This window comes from Grampus griseus (genome assembly GCF_964374135.1).
Source record: "Grampus griseus genome assembly, chromosome: 3".
Classification (NCBI taxonomy): domain Eukaryota; kingdom Metazoa; phylum Chordata; class Mammalia; order Artiodactyla; family Delphinidae; genus Grampus; species Grampus griseus.
In genome coordinates this window covers 111,448,318-111,469,433 of record NC_139019.1, presented here as the reverse complement: position 1 = coordinate 111,469,433, position 21,116 = coordinate 111,448,318, and the positions used below count along the sequence as shown (strand labels likewise).

The window sequence follows — 21,116 nt, the reverse complement described above, 5'->3', positions numbered from 1 at the left end:
ACCACAATGTGGTTATAGTGACTACATAAGGATGGATTGAAAGTGAAATAACACACACACAAGCTTATACAAGAGGACTTTAGCTTTATCAATAATGTTTTCATTTTTTACAAATAACAGGTATATTTTCTTTTCTTTTTTTTTGCAGTACGCGGGCCTCTCACTGTTGTGGCCTCTCCCGTTGCGAAGCACAGGCTCCGGACGCGCAGGCTCAGCGGCCATGGCTCACGGGCCCAGCCGCTCCGCGGCATGTGGGATCTTCCCGGACCGGGGCACAAACCCGTGTCCCCTGCATCAGCAGGCGGACTCTCAACCACTGCGCCACCAGGGAAGCCCCCTCGCTGCTTTTATTTGAAGGCGAAAATATATTCCCATGCTTATATATGAACGGGAAAACTTTTTCAAGGGCATATGAGAAACTCTGAGGTAGACTATACTGGTTTAAGTTTAATTTCTCATTTTATATCTTTTTGTACTGTACCTTTTTTTTTTGTAGCTTTACCAAGAGCATATTATTTCATGTAATATGAATTTAATGTAATTTATCATTAAAAGAGAGAGAAACCTAAACAAATTAACCACAAAGATTTAGTAAATTAAGCACTCTAGAAAGAGGGCATAGGTTGGTTTCTATGTCCAAGCTCTTTATGCAAAGTTTGGTACATATAAAATAGCTTCTGTCCTGCCAAGTAGAAAAAGTCTTAAAAGCACTTTTAGGATGTACATTCCCCTTAATTTAGAGCCAATATCTGCAGAAATAATCATTTCTGAGGTCCATCAATCTTGAATGAATGGGATATGACAAATGGGCCCTTTAAAACATAAATACTAAAAAACTATTAGAATTAAGAAGCAAGTTCAACAAGGTTGCTGGATACAAGATCAGTATACAAAGAATTAATTATATTTATAGGAGAAATAAATTTTAAAAATAATTCTATTTAAAATATAATGGAAAAAATATTTAGGAATAAATTTAACAAAAGAAATGCAAAACTTACATTCTGAAAACTGCAAAATATTGTCGAAAAAATTAAAGAAGAGACATACCATGTTTTTGGATGGGAAGACTTATTATTGTTAAGATGCCAATATTCCCCAAATTAACCTATTATATACAATTCCTATCCAATACCAGCTGGCTTCTTTGCAGAAACTGACAAGATGAAACTAAAATTCATACGGAAATGCAAGGGACCCAGAATATCATAACCATCTTGGTAAGGAAGAGAAAAGTTGGGAGGACTCATACTTCCTAATTTCAAACTTATTACAAAGTCACAACAGTCAAGAAAGTTTGGTACTGGCATAAGACAGACATAGATTAAAAGAATAAAATTCAGAATCCAGAAACAAACCCTCACATTTATCATCAACTAATTTTCAACAAGGGGCCATGGACACCAAGACATTTCAATAGGAAGAGAAGTCTTTTTTTTTTTTTTTTTTTTTTGCGGTATGTGGGCCTCTCACCGCTGCGGCCTCTCCCGTTGCGGAGCACAGGCTCCGGACGCACAGGCTCAGCGGCCATGGCTCACAGGCCCAGCTGCTCGGCGGCACGTGGGATCTTCCCAGACCGGGGCACGAACCTGTGTCCCCTGCATCGGCAGGCGGACTCCCAACCACTGCGCCACCAGGGAAGCCTGAGAGAATAGTCTTTTTAACAAAAGGTGCTGGGACAAATGTATATCCAGATGCAAAAGAATGAAGTCAAACACCTACCTCATCAAATACAAAAACTAACTAAAAATAAATCGAAGACTTAAATATAAGAATTATAACTATAAAAGTCTTAGAAGACAACATACATATAAATGTTCATGACCTTGGATTAAGCAGTGGTTTAATGCTACATTAAGATACCAAAAACACAAACAGAAAAAGTTGATAAATGGGACATCACCAAAATTAAAAACAATTGTGCCTCAAAGGGTACCATTAAGAAAGTGAAAAAGGCAACCCACAAAATGGAGAAAGTATTTTGCAAATCATATATTTGATAGAGGCCTTGTATCTAAAAACATATAAAGAACACTTAAAACTCAATAATAAAAAGACAAACATACCAAGTTTTTAAATGGAAAAAGGATCTGCATAGACATTTCTCCAAAGAAGATAAATAACCAATAAGCACAAGAAAAGATGTTCAACCTCATTCATGAACAGGGAAATACAAATCAAAACCTCAACAAGATACCACATCACACCCACTAAGATGGCTAAAAAAAAAACAGGACAATAACAAGTTTTGAAAAGGATGTGAAGAAATCAGTACTTTCACTGTTAGTGGGAATGTAAAATGGTGCAACTTCTAGAAAACAGTCCGGCTGTTCCTCAAAAAGCTAAACATAGCTACCTTATGACTCAAGTATATACCTTAGGTATAGACCTGAGAGAAATGAAAACAGGTCCAAAACCCTCTACACACATGTTCATAGCAAGGGACATCCCTGGCAGTCCAGTGGTTAGGGCTCCGCGCTTCCACTGCAGGGGGCGTGGGTTCGACCCCTGCTTGGGGAACTAAGATCCCACGTGCTACCCCTGCTTGGGGAACTAAGATCCCACGTGCTACACAGTGTGGTCAAAATTTAAAAAAAAAAAAAAAAAAAAGTTCATAGCAATACTATTCATAATACCCAAAAAGTGGAAACAACCCAAATATTCATCAACTGATGAAAGGACAAACAAAATGAGGTATCTATACAATGGAATACTATGAGAAATAAAAACAAATGAAATATTTTTTAAGGGGGGGGTAGTGAAATACTGATATATGCTATAACATGGATGAACCTTGAAAACATTAAAGTGTAAGAAGCCAGTTACAGAGGACCTCATATTGTATGACTCCATTAATATGAAATACCCAGAACAGGTGAGTCCAGAGACAGAAAGTAGACTGGCAGTCGACTAGGTGGGGGAATGAAAAGTGACTCCTAATCAGTACAGGGTAGCTGTACTGGAATGATGAAAGTGTTCTAAAATTGATCATGGTAATATCATGGTGAATATATTTAAAACCACTGAATTGTACATTTCAAATGGATAAATTGTAAGATATGTAAATTTTATCTCAATAAAGCTTCTATTAAAAAAAAGGAAACAGAATGCTATTGTGGAAACTGATCTGTTATGGGTGACACCAATATCTGTGTGCTGTTTGGAGATGTGGCAACCTCTTAAGTGTTTATCTGATACTTCATTTGACACGTCATTTGATCAACAGATTTTAACATCTATCTAGTGGACAGGTTTGTGGATCCTTATCTTTTGATATCTATTTTTTGCTACATATTTCACATAATCTTTCCACTGTAAAAAATTATTGCTTCATACCCCTTTACAGAGCAGTAATATTTTAAAATCTGAATAAAAGAGTAGAAACAGGTTGATAATGTGGAGAAATGAAATATCAAGAATTATAATTTCCCACTTTCATAAGAAAATAGTTGTCACATTTAGCAACCACAAAACATTTATCCTGAAAAACATATTGAACATACGCATTCTGAAACTGTGAGACTATTTCCAAAGCAACAGTGTGGCAAGGTATTAGTAGCAGGTGCAGAATGAGAAGAACACAAACTAAAAGATACCCGACTTCTGGAGATGGATGGTGGTGATGGCTGCACAACAATGAGAATGTACTTAATGCCACTCAAATGTATACTTAAAAATGGTAAAATGGTAAAAAAAAAATTTTAATTTTTAATTTTTTGGCTGCACTGTGCAGCATGTGGGATCTTAGTTTCCCGACCAGGGATTGAACCTGAGCCCCTGCGTCGGAAGCATGGAGTTTTAACCACTGGACCACCAGGGGAGTCCTGTAAAATGGTAAACTTTATGTTATATCTGTTTTACCACAATTTTAAAAAATAGTTGTGGGCTTCCCTGGTGGCGCAGTGGTTGAGAATCTGCCTGCCAATGCAGGGGACACGGGTCCAAGCCCTGGTCTGGGAAGATCCCACATGCCGCAGAGCAACTAGGCCCGTGAGCCACAGCTACTGAGCCTGCGCATCTGGAGCTTGTGCTCCACAACAAGAGAGGCTGCGACAGTGAGAGGTCCACGCACCGCGATGAAGAGTGGTTCCCACTCACCGCAACTAGAGAAAGTCCTAGCACAGAAACGAAGACCCAACACAGCCAAAAATAAATTAATTAATTTTAAAAAAATAGTTGTAAAAAAAAAGATCTTCCACTACTACTGTTCAATAAGTGGAATAAAAATCCATCAGTAATATGTTTTATTTTCTTTGGAGATGAGATATTTTTTCACTGAGATACAATTCACATACAAAAAACCCCACACTTTTCAAGTGTACAATTCAGTGGTTTTTAGTATATTCAAAATAGTCCCTAGGGCTTCCCAGGTGGCGCAGAGGTTAAGAATCCGCCAGCCAATGCAGGGGACGCAGGTTCGAGCCCTGGTCCGGGAAGATCCCACATGCCGTGGAGCAACTAAGCCCATGTGCCACAACTACTGAGCCTGGGCTCTAGAGCCTGTGAGCCACAACTACTGAAGCCAGCGCACCTAGAGCCCGCACTCTGCAACAAGAGAAGCCACCGCAATGAGAAGCCCACTCGCTGCAACTAGAGAAAGCCCGCTTGCAGCAACGAAGACCCAACACAGCCAAAAAAATTAATAAATAAATAAAATAATACATTAAAAAAATAGCAATTCTTATAAAAAAATAGTCCTTAGTTTTTCAATATGTGTCTTCTCTATTCTTAATTGCATAGTCCATCAAAGTAAGTACAATACCTTAGAAGAACAAATCATTTTTTTTTAGAAGAACAAATCTTATGAGAAAAGACCAGGTGAATATATGTGTATATTTATTCATATCAAAAGCAACATTTACGTCTTTGTAAGTGTAAAAAAAAAATAGTGCCCTCACCTTTGGTGCACCGAATCCTCATGACTGCCTCAAAGCCAATCTTCCGAGTGAGGTATCTCTGTAGTTCCTTCTGTAATTTCTGCACTTGCACTGGGTTGTGCTGATGGTGGTAAGAGGGATAATAATAGACACTACCTGCTGAATACCGAGAAATACAACCTGGAAGAGAACACATACTCCTTTTAAATTCTGCCATTAACTACTATTACTACACCAGAGTAACTACAAATATTTGAATCAATCTTTCCTTAGTCTCCTAAGATATTGGCAAAAAAGAATTATTTCATCCCTTTAAATAGTAATATAGAAATTTCTCTATTATAAATATTCAGAGTATAAGACTATAAGGTTTATTATAAACTAAACTAACTTCCCAAGGGAATAAGAATTCTTTCACTTTGTCCTCTCTTTAACATATCGTCATAAAAATACCATTTTGACATTCACATGAGAAAAATAATCACTAGGAAGAACTTACCCAGAGAAGCCAAATCAGAATACTGTCCACTGAGAAGGAATAAGTCAACAGCTACCTGCTGACCAGAACAGTCCAAGGCTAATTTCTTATAGAAGTCAGTTGATGGTGTCAAGTGAATTTCCTATTCATAATTACAAAGAGAAAAAATTTTAAATCATTAAATTGTCATAAAATTTATACACCTATCCATATATACCAAGGGTTAACAATTATCCTTGGGCATTCTACAAAATCCTTTTGTTCCGTGATATTTCCTCTTTTTTCAGTATGAAACATGTCCTGCTTAAGAATTTACTATTTTTTTTTACTTTTAAAAAGAAATACACCTATTATACTAATTTTGATAATCTATTAAATGCTTATTATGCTAGAAGCTTCTAAATTCATATGTAATACTTTTCATCTATCATAGGAGATGGGTACTATCGATATTTTCATTTTATAAATATAAGGAAAAAGAGGGGCAAAGATATTATGTAACTATTCAAGCTCACACATCTAAAAAGCAGTGAGACTTAGGCAGACTTATTCCAAGACTGACACCTTAATCATTACAGTATATGGCCACACTATCATAATCTTTTGAGAAATACACATCTCAAACTAAGTTTACACACACAAGTTGCTCAAAAGCAATCCATGGCAGTCAATATACCGAACCATGACTACTTTTTATTCATCATCCAGGTTCTACTTTGTCCCTGGCAAGCATATTCTCTTAGTCTGCCTGACTTTCTCATCAAAGGCAGGTGGCATTGCTATGGCCTGCTAAAGATCTATACATAAGGTAAGGGTGAATCAGATAGAAAATAATGTAATAAAATAGAAATGTCTACATAAAAGAGGAGAAACGCTTTATCCATTTCCTTATATTCCCTCCTTTTCACAACTGAAAACTAAATTTGAAATAAGCTCTGTACTCAAAGGGACAAAACACCAGCATAAATCTTATCATGCACTTGATGACTTTCTAACCTTAGCAGATGACCTTTGGTTGGGTTCCTCTCGTGGTTTCAGGGCTCCCACTCCAAGAGTTGGGAGTTGTGTTTGAAAAACAGACATTCGACCACCAGTTGGGGACATCAGCTTAAAGGCAGCCTGAAGGGCTGGACCCAAGGCACTCTGGGTCTCCAGGGTCTTGGTGAACATTTGCGGCAAAGTTTTCAGTAAATCTTGGACGAGCTTGTGAAATAAAGCAAGAAAACTCAAGAGTGTTACAATAAAAAAAATTTTTTTTCACGTTAAGTCACTAACTCATACAATAGACAAGACATTGAGTCATGATGATGGTCAGAGAATCTACAGACAGTACAGTAAACAATGAAGTTGGTCAAATGACAAGAAAGCCATTTTAAGTCAACATTATAAATTGGCAAGCAAGACAAATCAAAATTGGGGCCTTACAGTTCTTGCACATGCAGTAGTCCAGCAAGACTATAAGTCCAAATGTATCCAAAAGAACCATCACAGTTTAGAGATTTTACATATTTAAATGCCATGAAATATGGCCTTCTCAATCACCTCTATACACTTTATTCTTTTCAGTTCCAAAGTGCGTTTAACTCTTCCCTACTGCAAAATCTAAGATAGCCAGTAAATTTGCCAACTAGTAATATTACTACAAAAGAAAAACAAAACAAATAACAACTACCTATTCAGGTTAGGTTGTACAAATAAAGAGAGTTAATGGGAAAAAAATACTTCACACTATGGCGAAGTCACCATTGCCAACAGCTGAGACCATAGACTTGCTAGTTAAAATGTTACCCCTACGGCATATATGCATGTACAGGGTAGACAACATCCCCCCTTCAGACACATTCTGTTCACCTCTCACTGTATTATCTCATGGCAATTTCCAGGCAGGTAATAAGAGTTTCTTCTGAACTGACCCCAATGACACTCTGTGAATCAGAAAAGCAAAGGGCACTGAAAGCAGCCTAAAGTGCTTCTATGTAGTGACCAGAAGCTTATCTCAGCAACCCTCCCAATTTCCCAAATGGCTGGCAAGGCAGGTTTCCTTCAGGTTTCTCTCATTTATGGAATAGGCTTATCTTCTACCCTACTACAAATGGATACATTAAACTTAAAAGCCATCAGTTCAAGGGCAAAATCAAAAGCTGTTCATCTGACGAATTTTAACTAACTGCAAATATAAAATGCTATACATCTTAGAAATGTCACAGAGAGAAGCAAAATTCTACTTAAAGTTCGTTTTAAAAATATATTCCTTCAACATTTCAATTAAACATGTCAGATAGGAAAGTGTCCCTTACCTCTTTACTTTCATTTAAATTTACTAATAAGTTCTCTGGCATAGGTATAAAAACATCTGAAAGAACAAATAAATATTTCTCTTAAACAAAACTTAATTGTTAAAGATGTTCCAAATACATTAACAGTGATATAATTAACCACCCCCATACTTAGAGAAGAGCCACCTTCTCCATTTGTACAGCAATGTCTACGTATGTTCAGTCACCAAAAGAGCACTGATCTAGGCTTTTACTGCAGCTTATCTATTACCATGTAAAAGGTAAATAGCCTCCCAAATAGAAAACACTGACCCACAAGCACTCAGTAAGGGTTTGTACAAGTACTCTGCTTCTTAGGTTAAAGACAATTTAGAATCCTGCTTTAGAATTCTTGCTTAGCCCCAGAAGCCAGCCAAAGAAACACTCTTGGCATTAAAAAAAAAAGTTGACTAAGATGACACACAAGAATTCTGTGTCTTGACATGGAAGTAATACAGCCCACCAACAGCTCTGTCATTCATAAGGCACATACTTTCTCATAAAGAAGGCCCCCATTATACTTATGGGACCACGAGGTCAAGTGAATCAGGAGGTATGCTAAATGGCCACATCAGAAGAGCTTCTCAGGATTCAAATTTATTCTTTCTTAGGAATTAAATATCCTTTCTTAGAAGGAAGCAACTGGGAAGGAAATGTGGGTGGTGATGCAGGATTATGAGGGGGTCTCACTTTCTACATTTTTGTACTATTTTTTATTTAAAAATTACGAAAATAAGGCTCATCATAATGTTCATGAAAAATAACACCAACAAATAATTTGAAACATTAAATACTTTAACTATCATATAAAAAATGTACTATTGTTTAGATTTCTACCTTTTTCTTTAAAATTAAACAGATTTTAATAAAAGTTTTAAGATATAATTCACATACCATAAAATTTACCCTTGCAGAAGATACAATTCAGTGATTTTTAATATATGCATAGTTGTACAACTAACACCACTAATTCCAGATCCTTTTCATCATCCCAAAAGGGAACCCCACACCAATTACCAGTCATTCCTCAATTCCCCGTCAACTCCCACAGCTCTAGGCAGCCACTTTCTGTCTCTGGATTGGCCTATTCTCGACATTTCATATTAACGGAGTCACACTATGAGGTCCTTTGTGACTGGCTTCTTACACTTAGCTTCATGTGTTCAAGGTTCATCCATGTTGTAGCATTTATCAGTACTTTATTCTTTTTTATTGCTGAGTAACAAAACATTTCATTGTATGGATATTCTACGTTTTGTTTATGTTGGGTTGTTGCCACTTCTTGGCTGAGTTGCTACCAACATTCACATACACATTTTTGTGTGGACATGTTCTGTATTGTTTTATTTTTAATAATTCGTATTTAGCAATTTTAAAAAATTGAAGTGTAGTTGCTTTATAGTATAGACATGTTTTTAATTTTCTTGAGCATATACCTATTAAGTAAAATTGCTGGTTATATGGTAACTCTATGTTTAACTTCTAGAGGAACTGACAAAATGATTTCCCTAATGGCAGCACCATTTTCCATTCCTACTACTAGTGAATGAGGGTTCCAATTTCTCCACATCCTTGCAAATACTTGTTACTGTCCTTTAAAAAAATTTTTGCTATGTGACATCCAGCAAGGGATATTCCGTTTATCAGCTCATGTATAAAATTGAGAAGCTGGACCATATCAGTAAATTCACAACTTGGCCCATCATCAGAATCACCTGTTCAGTGATTTTATTTTATGCCAAATAAGTAGCTGGGTAAATAGATAAGGGAAATGAATGACTGACGTGGCTGCTCTGTTGTGAGACCTGGAACAACCAAGACAGAAGGGGGCTCTATTCAACTATTTAATTTTAAAGTTGTACAGTCAATTCTCCTAATTCATAGATTTTATAGTTGCAAACTTGCCTACTTATTAAAATTTATTTGTAACCCCAAAACCAATACTCATGGAACCTTCCCAGCTATTCAGATATGCTCAGAGCAACAAAAAATTTTGGTTTTGAGAATTTTTTTTAACTGGTGTGATGTGGCATTTCACTGTGGTTTTCATTTGCATTTCCCTGATAACTCATGATGTGGAGCATCTTTTCAAGGGATTATGAGCCAATTGCCTATACAGAATATTGAATATGGTGTATTGAATAGAAACATGTCTATTCAAATCCTTTGCCCACTTTTTAATTAGGTTGTCTTTTTAATAAGTTGTAGAAGTTTTTTACATAATCTAGATATAAATTTTGATCAGATACATAACTTGCAAATATTTTCTCTCATTCTCTCATTCTTCACTTTCATGATGGCATCCTTTGAAACACAAAAGGTTTTAATCTTTTTTAATTTTTAAAAATTTTTATGTTTTTTTAGTTTATTGAAGTATAGTTGATTTACAATGTTGTGCTAATTTCTGCTGTACAGCAAAGTGATTCAGTTATACATATACATTTTCTTTTCCATTTTGGTTTATCACAGGATATTGAATATAGTTCCCTGTGCTCTACTGTAGGACCATGCTGTTTATCCAAAGGTTTTTAATTGTTAGGAAGCCCAACTTATCTGTTTTTTCTTTTGGTATTTGTGTTTTTGGTGTTATATCTAAGAAATCACTGCCTAATTCAAGGTCAAAAAGACTTACTTCTATGTTTTCTTTTAACAATTTTATAGTTTTAGTCTCATACTCAGATCTATGATCCATTTGGAGTTAATTTTTTAAACTGTGGTAAAATATACATAATATACAAAATGTATCACCTTAATCATTTTTAAGTGTACAATTCAGTAGTATTAAGTACATTCACAATGTTGTGTAACCATCATCATTATGTATTTTCAGAACATTTTCATCATCCTAAACAGTACCCATTAAATAATTTCTCCCTTCCCACAAGCTCCTGGTAATCTATAATCTACTTCCTAACCTATATCTCTATGAATTCACCCATTCCCGGTACCTCATACAAGCGGAATCATATAATCTTTGTCCTTTTGCATCCGGTTTATTTAACTTAGTATTGATATAATGTTTTCAAGGTTCATTCATGTTGTAGCATGCATCAGAATTTCATTCTTAGGGATGAAAAATATTCCATTATATGTATATACCACATTATTTAACGAATCATCTCTTGATGGATACTTAGGTTGTTTCCAACTTTTGGCTACTGTGAATAATGTTGCTATGAACATTGGTATATGAGTATTTGTTTGAGTTTCTGCTTTCAATTCTTTTAGGTATATACTGGGAAGCAGAATTGGTAGATCATAATGGTAATTCTATGTCTAACTTTTTGAGGAACTGCCAAATTGTTTTCCATAATACTGCACCATGCTACATTCCCACCAGCAATATACAACAGTTCCAATGTTTCCACATCCTTGCCAGCCCTTGTTATTTTCCATTTTTAAAAAAATAATAACCATTCTAGTGGATGTGAAGTGGTATCTCATTGTGATTTTGATTTACATTTCTTTAGTGACTAATAATGTTGAGCATTTTTTCACGTGTTTATTGGCCATTTGTACATCTTTGGAGAATTGTCTATTTGAGTCCTTCGTCCATTTTTGAATTGTGTTTTCTTCTTGTTGTTGCTGAGTTGAGAAGCTCTTTATATTAATCCTTCATCATATGTGTTATTTGCATATGCATATATTTTCTCCCATTTTGTGACTTTTTACTCTCTTGACAGTTTTCTTTCATGTACAAAAGTATTTTAACAGTGATAACATCCAACTTATTTATTTTTTCTTTTGTTGCTTCTGCTTTTAGTGTCATATCCAAGAAATCACTGCCAAACCCAATGTCATTAAGATTTTCCCCTATGTTTCCTTCTAAGAGTTTTACAGTTTTAGTTCTTAAGTTTAAGTCTTTGATCCACTGAGTTAATTTTTTTTTATATGGTTTATGGTAAGGGTCTAACTTCATTCTTTTGCATGTTTGGTTTTCCCAGAACCATTTGTTGAAAAGACTGTCTTTTCCCCATTGAATGGTCTTGGCGTCCTTATCAAAAATCAACTGAACATATTTGTGAGGGCTTATTTCTGGGCTCTCTATTCTGTTCAATTAATCTAGGTCTATCCTCAAATACTTTTTGAATGAGCTTTAACATTAACTTGTTTTTTGTTGACTTGTTCAGAACTCACTTTACCTCCATAATTCTGTTTCCTCTTCTATAAAATGAGAGATTTGACTGAGGGACTCTTTTTTTTTTTTTTGCGGTACGTGGGCCTCTCACTGTTGTGGCCTCTCCCGTTGCGGAGCACAGGCTCCAGACACGCAGGCTCAGCGGCCATGGCTCATGGGCCCAGCCGCTCCGCGGCATGTGGGATCTTCTCAGACCGGGGCACGAACCCGTGTCCCCTGTATCGGCAGGCGGACTCTCAACCACTGCACCACCAGGGAAGCCCTGAGGGACTCTTATAATTCCAAAAATCTTATGATTTTATACTCAAGGTTTTCCTCAGTATAGTAGAATCATACCATATGCTGCTAGTTTGTTGAACAGTCACGAAATATTTCTAAAACTAAAAGCTCCTCAGGCAGTTCAATAATTTTAAGTATATAATATATACCTTCAATATCTGAAACTATTAGCATCTGAGGTTGAGATAGACCTTCTTGAAGGCTGTAGAAGTGGATTGTACTATCAAATGTTATGAAGCCAATTTTTGTCCTAGTGTTGCCAGGAAGCCTAAAAACAAATTCAGAAGAGTATTTTGTAGTTTTCCCATATACATATATACCTAAAATATCTGCAAAGAGTTAAATACAAATATCTACTTCTGTGTTATGAAAACTGCCCCAACATAAATGTTTTTAACCCGTGCAATATTTAATAACCATGAAAACATACACTACTCAAAAGAAAACACTATATATAAGTCAAACAATCAACAAAACCCAGCAATAATACAGCAATCCAAAACTCATTATACTATATAAAGTTATATCACTTAGGAAATGAGATATAAAAAATAGTGGAAAGTATATACAGAAGTTTGTAGATGATTTTAATTTATAAAAAATACTTCAAAAAAATTACCAAACACCAACTCTAAAATGTAATATAAATTTATGAACAGCATATCTTTAAAAAAACATTGCCCAAACCTCTTTTTATATTGTTTAATGCATTCATTTAAGATGATCAACAGAAAGATCTGTTTTTGAAGAACTTAAATATGTAGACCATAGTTTCATAAGGGGAAAGACAAACTAGTTTTCATTTTTGTTGTTCATGCTTGGGTGAGTCAGTGAACTCTCTCATCAACAGACAATCCCCATACATAACCTACAACATTAAAAATACAAATGCTGATAAGAACAAGAATGCCCTTCGCCAAGGTGAGGGAGTTAGTCCACTTCTGATGAGATTTGGTCCTACACATTCTTCCTTACACACAAGAGCACAATAGTATTTCATTACACTGAAAGGTCACATTAGCTTTTATGTGTTACACTAAGTATCTAAGAACCACTTAAAGTACAGTTATTTTAAGAGGCTTAAGAGATATGACCAGCAAATGCAATGTGTAGATACTGTTTAGATTCTTATTTCAACAAACACACAGTAAAAAGACATTCTGGAGACAACCAGGAACAAAAATTGAACTGGGTATTATATCACATTATGGAATTATTGCTAATTTTGTTTGATGTGATTCTCATATCTTAGTTAGGGTTAAAAATAATTCCAAGTATTTCTAGGTACATGATATACTGACTGAGATTTGTAATAAAACACTCTAGGGAAAAAAGGGGGAAGGGCAGGGTTAGATGAGGCAAGAACAGCTGAATGCTAAAAATATTGAAGTTGAAGGATGGGTACCTGGAACTTCATTACATTCTTTCTATTTACTACATATTTGAAATTTTTCCATAATAAAAAGTTAAAATAAATTAATGTTTCTCAGAGAAAGTGAGGCCTAAAGTTATCTACTGATTTAAGTGGACTTTTAGAACATAATTACATAACTTTTAAAATATAGTTTGAAACTACTTATTCATTTTACAAACACCATTTATAATTTAACCTGAATTAAGATACTTACAAATCCAGATTGTCTAACAAACTCTGGCAAACTGAATTCAAGTATCCAGTTTCAACTGCATTGTGAGACACATCAAATACAAAAAGGTACACTGGAGGTTGAGGTGGTCGTAACTGAAGGAGAAAAAGGATCTCATTAAATACAATTAATAGAATTAAATTTAAACTTACCATTTGTTGTGTCTATATAGCAAAAGAATAAAATAAGCAGTATTTACAGATTAAGTGGAGACCACAATAAATAATAATACATTAAGAAAATAATATGGAAAGAAGTTTTCTTCAGATGCATACTTAGAAAAAGGACAATGAGGATATGATTATCATAGGTCAGAGGAGTATTTTTTTCTAGGACAGGAAGAGGAAGAAATGTGATCAGAAAGGTATTTATGAGCATCGGTAATGTTCAATTTCTTGACCTATGTGGTGCAACAGTGGTGCTATGATTATTTGGTAACCTATATATTTATATTTTATAGGCTTTTCCATATGTACATTATATTTCACAATTTAGGGAAATGTACAGCTCTGAAAATGACTATCAAGTTAGCCTGAGCTGGTTATTTAATCAACACACTTCAGCCAAGTTCCAGAAAAATGTACAAGTATATTTTAAACTTCCAAGTCCAAAGATTTGTTTTCAATTCAGTAAAAAGCCGGGGCGGGGTGGGGAGGCAGGTACAAAATGGGAGATTGGGATTGACTGATATACACTACTGTGCATAAAATAGATAACTAATGAGCACCTACTGTTTAGCACAGGGAACCCTACGCAGTGATCTGTGGTGACCTAAATGGGAAGGAAATCTAAAAAAGAGGGGATATACGTATAACTGATTCACTTTGCTGTACAGCAGAAACTAACACAACATTGTAAAGCAACTATATTCCAATAAAAATTAATTTAAAAAAAAAAAGCTCATCATGAAAGACAAGGAAAAGCTAAGGAACTGCCACAGATGAGAGCAGACTAAAGGAACAGAAACTAAATGCAATGTGGATTGAATCCTGGGACAGAGAAAGGATGTTAAGTGGAAAAACTAGTGAAATCCAAGTGAAGTCCGTAGTTTCATTCATAGTGTTGTGCTAGTGTTAATTTAAGCTTGATGACTGTCCTAGAGCTACATAAAATGTTTACATTAGGGGTAGCTGGGTGGACTCTTTGTGCTATTTTTGCCATCCTTATATAAGTCTAAAATTGTCTCAAAATAAAAAGTATTTTAAGTTTTCAATAAAAATAATAAAATAAAATAAAAAGCACCAAATAACCACAATCAGAACTCCACGTGTAGTATATTAACTTTTATATTATTTTGCACATATCACTTGCAAAATCCATAGAATCTGTTGCCCAAGAGGTAAGTCAGGAAGGAAGAAAACCTCTTGCTATAGGCAAATTTCCAAATTTAAAGGAAGCCATTTTTACAAAACCTGGGAGTTAAAGAAACCCAGGAAGGCCAATTCAAAAGAACAAATGCTTCTGATTTTTTGGTTTTAATTCAACAGAGGGACAGCTACACTACAGAAAGCGATCACCAGCCATTTAAGTGTCACAAAAATGTTTTCTACACTGAAATTTCTATGTGATGAAAAGAGACTGAATCTTCAAAATATCTATACTAAATGGCCCCAATTGACCAGATAGAGACTATTCCACAAAAATATACTAAAATAAAATATTAAAAGTTGGTATTAAATCTTATCTTCATATTCCCTTTCCTTAGAGGCAATTATTGCATGCGGAAAGGGAAATCAAATCAAAAATCCTAAATTTTTATGAGACCTCTAGCACCTGCTAAAGAAGATCTGGAAAGTCACCTAACTAAATTTGTTTCACATCCGTAAAACAGGATTAACAGCTTAAGAGTTATTTGTGATAATCAAAAATATATAAGTGCTTTATAAAATGCATAGTGCTAGTTAAACATTAGGCATAATTATTATCTTTTCAAATGCAAGACCTCAGATATTCACACAAGTGTATAAAAGTAGTTGCAAAGATGATGTGCATCACATCATTATTAGTAACAGAAAAAACTGGAAGTGACCTAAAAGTTAAGTATGATCCCAATAATATATTGCAAATTTCTGGATGGATGCCCAAGAAACATAAGTGGAACTTTACACTTTTACTTTTCAAACTTACCCTTATATATAAATTAACTACTTTTATAATGAACAAGGATAACTTTTATAAATTAAAAATATAAAATTTTGGTTAAAGGATTTTATATTTTATTTAAAACCAAGTATAATGAAATATTTGTGCTATATAAAAAATGAAAGTTTACCATGTATTCTGAAGGAGCCATAAACTCAATAGTAGCATTTTGAACTTCAGGTCTTCTATGAGGTTCTCCATAGACTCTGGTCAAAGGGTTGTACATGAATTCTTCAGGAACTATGTGAGTTAACAATATATAATGTTAAAACTGAAAGGATTAAGTTTAATATAGCTTGCGTTTGGCTGTTTTTTTTAATTTAGGAATTTATAAATAATTCAATATAGACTAAATATTAAGGGTTAAATACACTTTGTTTTTGAGTCCCATTCAATTCCCCTCCACACTGAATGGCACTAAGTATGTTTTGCTCTTACAACCACAAGCACTATGATTTTTCTTTCCCTATCTTCTAATATCCTTTTTTCTCTTAATTCTTGGAAAGCTGCTTTCCTAAAGTAGTTTGAAAGGATGATAAAAATTCATTAAATGCCAATTATTTTCTTAAATGCAAGACTAAACTTTGTCTTAAATTTCACAGTGGTACATGGATAATAACATTTGACGTATGAAATGTACAGACTCTGGTTGCCCCTAGAAAGCTATGGTAAAATACTTCAAAGGTTAAAGCCTAAGGGTATGGTGAGTTTCAATAGTTATAAGACCTCTATGGAATATCAGTTGCCTACTGCCTATAAAACACTAGTGCTCAAAGAGTATTTTCTAAATTAACACATTTTTGACCAGAGACATATTACGGCCACAGGCGTTGGTTTCTGAAAAAATCCCCCCCTCATAATTATCATTTCATCTATCTTCCCAGGAACTGTGTAAAAATTCAAATTCCTATATATGCTAAAGGGTAAGCCATAGTTCATGAAATGGTCGGGGCTGCACAGAAAAGTGACTTCAACCCTTATTATAATTTAATTTCATATATTGAAGCATATATACATAAGATTTTAAAAGTGTACTAAACACTATAAATACATACATTTTCTACATTATTACAGAGTAAAAAGAATGCTCTTTTTCTACCCTCACTTCTTCTACTCTAAAAACACAAACAATAAAAACGGTTATAAAAAATCTCTCAAGTGTCCGCCTGCCAATGCAGGGGATATGGGTTCGTGCCCTGGTCTGGGAAGATCCCACATACCGCGGAGTGGCTGGGCCCATGAGCCATGGCCGCTGAGCCTGCACGTCCGGAGACTGTGCTCCGCAATGGGAGAGGCTACAACAGTGAGAGGCCCGCATACCGCAAAAAAAAAAAAAAAAAAAAAAAAAACCTCTCAAGTTCCTCTATTTCCCAATGCTTAATGAAATTTCCTTCTAAACAGAGACCAAATTTTCATTGTGGGTAACGGCATGCCCTTTTTTTCTTCTCTAATCCTAATAGAATGTTGTTGGTTAGATGATATTCCTCAAATATAAATTGTGAAACAGTTACTGAAGAAGATCCCCTCCTCATCAGCTACTAAAAAAACTACATTCAACTAACCTAGCACTGCCCACCTCCCTTCATACAGCAGTGAATGAAGCTAATGGCAGCTACTCTGTGGGCTTATTTTCTTTCACCCTAGAGAAAAGGCATGGGACAATTTCTAAATAAAAATATTTCTTAAATTACAGGCTTAAATAATACCATGAAATATGCCATTTATTATATACCCAACAGAATAAATGTAAAAAAGTGGTATCAAAGTAGTAGTATCACATTTTTTGCTTAAGAAGTATATTATTATTTATATATAAGTATAAATGCCTAGAAAATAGTTAAAAGAAGTTGTATCTGAGTGAAAGGATTACGGGTAAATAAGACCGGGTTTTGTTTTGTTTTTTAACTTCACATTTGTGTTATCTGATTTCCCTACAATGCATGTAGAAATGTTTAAATGTTTGGAAAAAAAAAAACATACCATCATTGACTCGGTAACATAAGTTACATTTCCATCTCCTTTGATCAAGAAAGCTGACAAAAGGGTTGATGTATGTCCTGCATGAACGGCATCTCACAATTGTACTAGAGGTAACCACAGGCAATTGCTGAAAAAAAAGGACTAAATTATTAAAGACAATGATGATCATGTCTAAAGGTCAAGCACTTAATCCATACCTTCCAAATAATTGTTGGGATATTATAATTTTAGAGAAGAAACTAGGGTAAAAAAATGTGTCCAAGCTGCCAAACAAAAAATTATGTAATGAAATGTACTGGTTCTTAAACTCTAGTGATTTTCCCCAGGACCATTCTCATTAAATTTTGCCTTTTAAAAAGTATTTATTTTCTCATTAAAAGTTTACATTGCAAAACCAACATAGTAAATTTACAACATATCTGTGAGATGAATGGTGAAGGAAGGATCAATATTCTAAAAAAATGACTAATTAAATCATTAGGAAGCTTCTTCATGTTATATTAACAGGTTACTAAGTTCTCATAAAAGAACTGTCACAAAGTAAGGTATGGTTAAATTATATTTAAATATTTTATTGGACTTCGCAATTATGCTCCTATTTAAAGTTTATCCTACGTTTTAAAAGATGTAAAGTTAAAGTCAAAAATCAGTAAAGGCAATACAATCCTATTACCAAAAGGAGGTTTGTATTGGGAAAGTCACTTCACTTATGGACTGATTCTCTCAACCCGTATGTGGTCACATGTCAAGGTCCCAGAGCCTTAGGACAAAAGTAGAAGGGCTTTTTTTCTTTTCTTCTTCTTTTTGGAAACAGCTTCTTAAAGCAACAGATTTTACTCCAAGAATGGAAGAACTGGGAGAATGGGTAAAGTATTTTAATGGGTAAACAATTTACAACTTGTTAAAATAGTATGGTTCATTTATTTATTTTCTTCAGTACCTCTATTCTATTCAGTACCTCCTGAATTTTTCAACAATACGTTTATTTTATCTCTTTGTGAAAGCGTTTGATAATATTTTTGGCTGAAATACAAATAAAGGAATCGGCCAATGGTCAAATTCCTAAAGATAGCTCAAACAAATTCTTGCACTATTATAAAAAATTCCTTACCACCAAGATAATTTTCCACAAAACATTTACTTTCGCTAGTAAAACATACCACTAGGTCTTTAAAAGGATGAAGCAGCAGTCCCAAAGGAAGTTTGGCTTTATTCAGTAAGGCCTGAGTCTGAGGAATGCTAGTCAGTGTGCATCGGAATAACCTATATCAATGTAAAAATCATTTGTCAGTTATTACTATGACTATTTTTGGACAAAAATAAAAAGACTTAAAAGGTACACATTTTAACATTGGATCAGATTACAAATGAAGTATTTCAATAGGCCCTCACAAATCTTATCCTTTTTAAATATTTAAATCCTATTCAGAAAGAAAGGGTGGACGGTTATAATCCCATTTTATATAACTAAAACAAATTTTCTTCTCAGCTTGTGCATAAGACAGTCTAGACTACCAAAGAACTTAGTTTTCTTTATATAAATCTAGATGGCACTGGAATTTAAAGGTGATGACCCAAATTTGCACATGCAAAGTTAAGCGTATTACTGGGACTTTCCCTGGTGGTCCAGTGGTAAAGAATCTGCCTTACAATGCAGGGGACACGGGTTCAATCCCTGGTCAGAAAACTAAGATCCAACACGCCTCAGGGCAACTAAGCCTGCGTGCCACAACTACTGAGCTCACGTACGCCTCAACTAGATCCTGCGTGCCACAAATACAGAGCCCATGCGCCCTGGAGCCTGCATGCCACTACAGAAGAGAAAAGCTACTCGCCACAACGAGAAGCCCGTGCACCACAACGAAGAGCCCGCGCACTGAAATGAAGGATCCTGCATGCCTCAAGGAAAATTCTGAGTACTGCAACTAAGACCCAATGCAGCCAAAAATAAATTAAATAAATAAATAAATAAATAATAAATCTTAAAAAAAAAGTTAAGTGTATTACTGAAAAGCTCAGTTTTACTGATGGTTTTAAAAAGACTATTTAAAAATAACAAAATTGGGCTTCCCAATTCTGGTGGCTCAGTAGTTAAGAATCCGCCTGCCAACGCAGGGAATATCCCACATGCCGCGGAGCAACTAAGCCCCTGTGCTACAACTACTGAGCCTGCACTCTAGAGCCCGCGAGCCACAACTACTGAGCCCATGTGCCACAACTACTGAGCCCGTATGCCACAACTACTGAAGCCCGTGCACCTAAAGCCTGTGCTCTGCAACAAAAGAAGCCACTGCAGTGAGAAGCCCGTGCGCCACAACGAAGAGTAGCCCCCGCTCACCACAACTAGAGAAAGCCCACATGTAGCAACGAAGACCCAACGCAGCCAAAAATAAAAATTAATTAATTAAAAAAAAAATTCAGGGACTTCCCTGGTGGTCCAGTGGTTAAGAATCCGCCTTCCAGGGGCTTCCCTGGTGGCGCAGTGGTTGAGAGTCTGCCTGCCAATGCAGGGGACATGGGTTCGAGCCCTGGTCTGGGAAGATCCCACATGCCGCGGAGCAACTAGGCCCGTGAGCCATAACTACTGAGCCTGCGCGTCTGGAGCTTGTGCTCCGCAACAAGAGAGGCCGCGACAGTGAGAGGCCCGCGCACCGCGATGAAGAGTGGCCCCCGCTCGCCGCAACTAAAGAAAGCCCATGAACAGAAACGAAGACCCAACACAGCCAAAACAAACAAATAAATAAATAAATAAATAAATTTTTTAAAAAAAGAATCCACCTTCCAATGCAGGGGACAATAGTTTGATCCCTGGTTGGGCAACTAAGATCCCACATACTGCAGGGCAACTAAGCCCATGTGCTCTGGAGCCCACACACCATAACTAGAGAGCCCACGCACTCTGGAGCCCGAGTGCTGCAACTACTGAGCCCACACGCTCTGGAGCCTGTGCACAACAACTAGAGAAGAGCCCCCACACCGCAACGAAAGATCCCACATGCCACAACAAAGATCCCACATGCTGCAACTAAGACCCAATGCAGCCAAATAAATAATAAATTTTTAAAATAAATAAAAATAACAAAATTCAGTTTATCAGAAAGTCTTCATATACACTTAAACTCACAATCAATTTTAAGAGAGAAAAGAGTATTATAATTATGTTGGTTATGAAAAACAATTTAAAATGAGAGCAAATAAAGGATTATATAGAATCAAGTCTCTGTCCTTTGGACTTTGAAAATATAATGTAATCACCATAAT

The 21,116-nt window shown here is 35.5% G+C and overlaps 1 protein-coding gene across 2 annotated transcripts in view; it reads right to left on the bottom strand.

Moving 5' to 3' along the window:
• The window catches only part of SEC24A (SEC24 homolog A, COPII coat complex component), a 63,156-nt gene that overhangs the window by 18,477 nt on the left and 23,563 nt on the right, over positions 1-21,116 (bottom strand). Inside the window, exons 7-15 of one of the 2 annotated variants that reach the window (XM_082649790.1) lie at positions 19,016-19,118; positions 17,856-17,982; positions 16,006-16,115; positions 13,716-13,828; positions 12,237-12,355; positions 7,653-7,708; positions 6,352-6,558; positions 5,377-5,497; positions 4,899-5,057 (exon numbers count right to left, since the gene is read on the bottom strand). In XM_082649790.1, the coding sequence (XP_082505916.1) occupies positions 4,899-5,057; positions 5,377-5,497; positions 6,352-6,558; positions 7,653-7,708; positions 12,237-12,355; positions 13,716-13,828; positions 16,006-16,115; positions 17,856-17,982; positions 19,016-19,118 (1,115 nt within the window). Of the gene's footprint in view, positions 1-4,898; positions 5,058-5,376; positions 5,498-6,351; positions 6,559-7,206; positions 7,281-7,652; positions 7,709-12,236; positions 12,356-13,715; positions 13,829-16,005; positions 16,116-17,855; positions 17,983-19,015; positions 19,119-21,116 lie in introns of those variants that run through there. The other variant, XM_082649791.1, reaches the window with a different exon arrangement.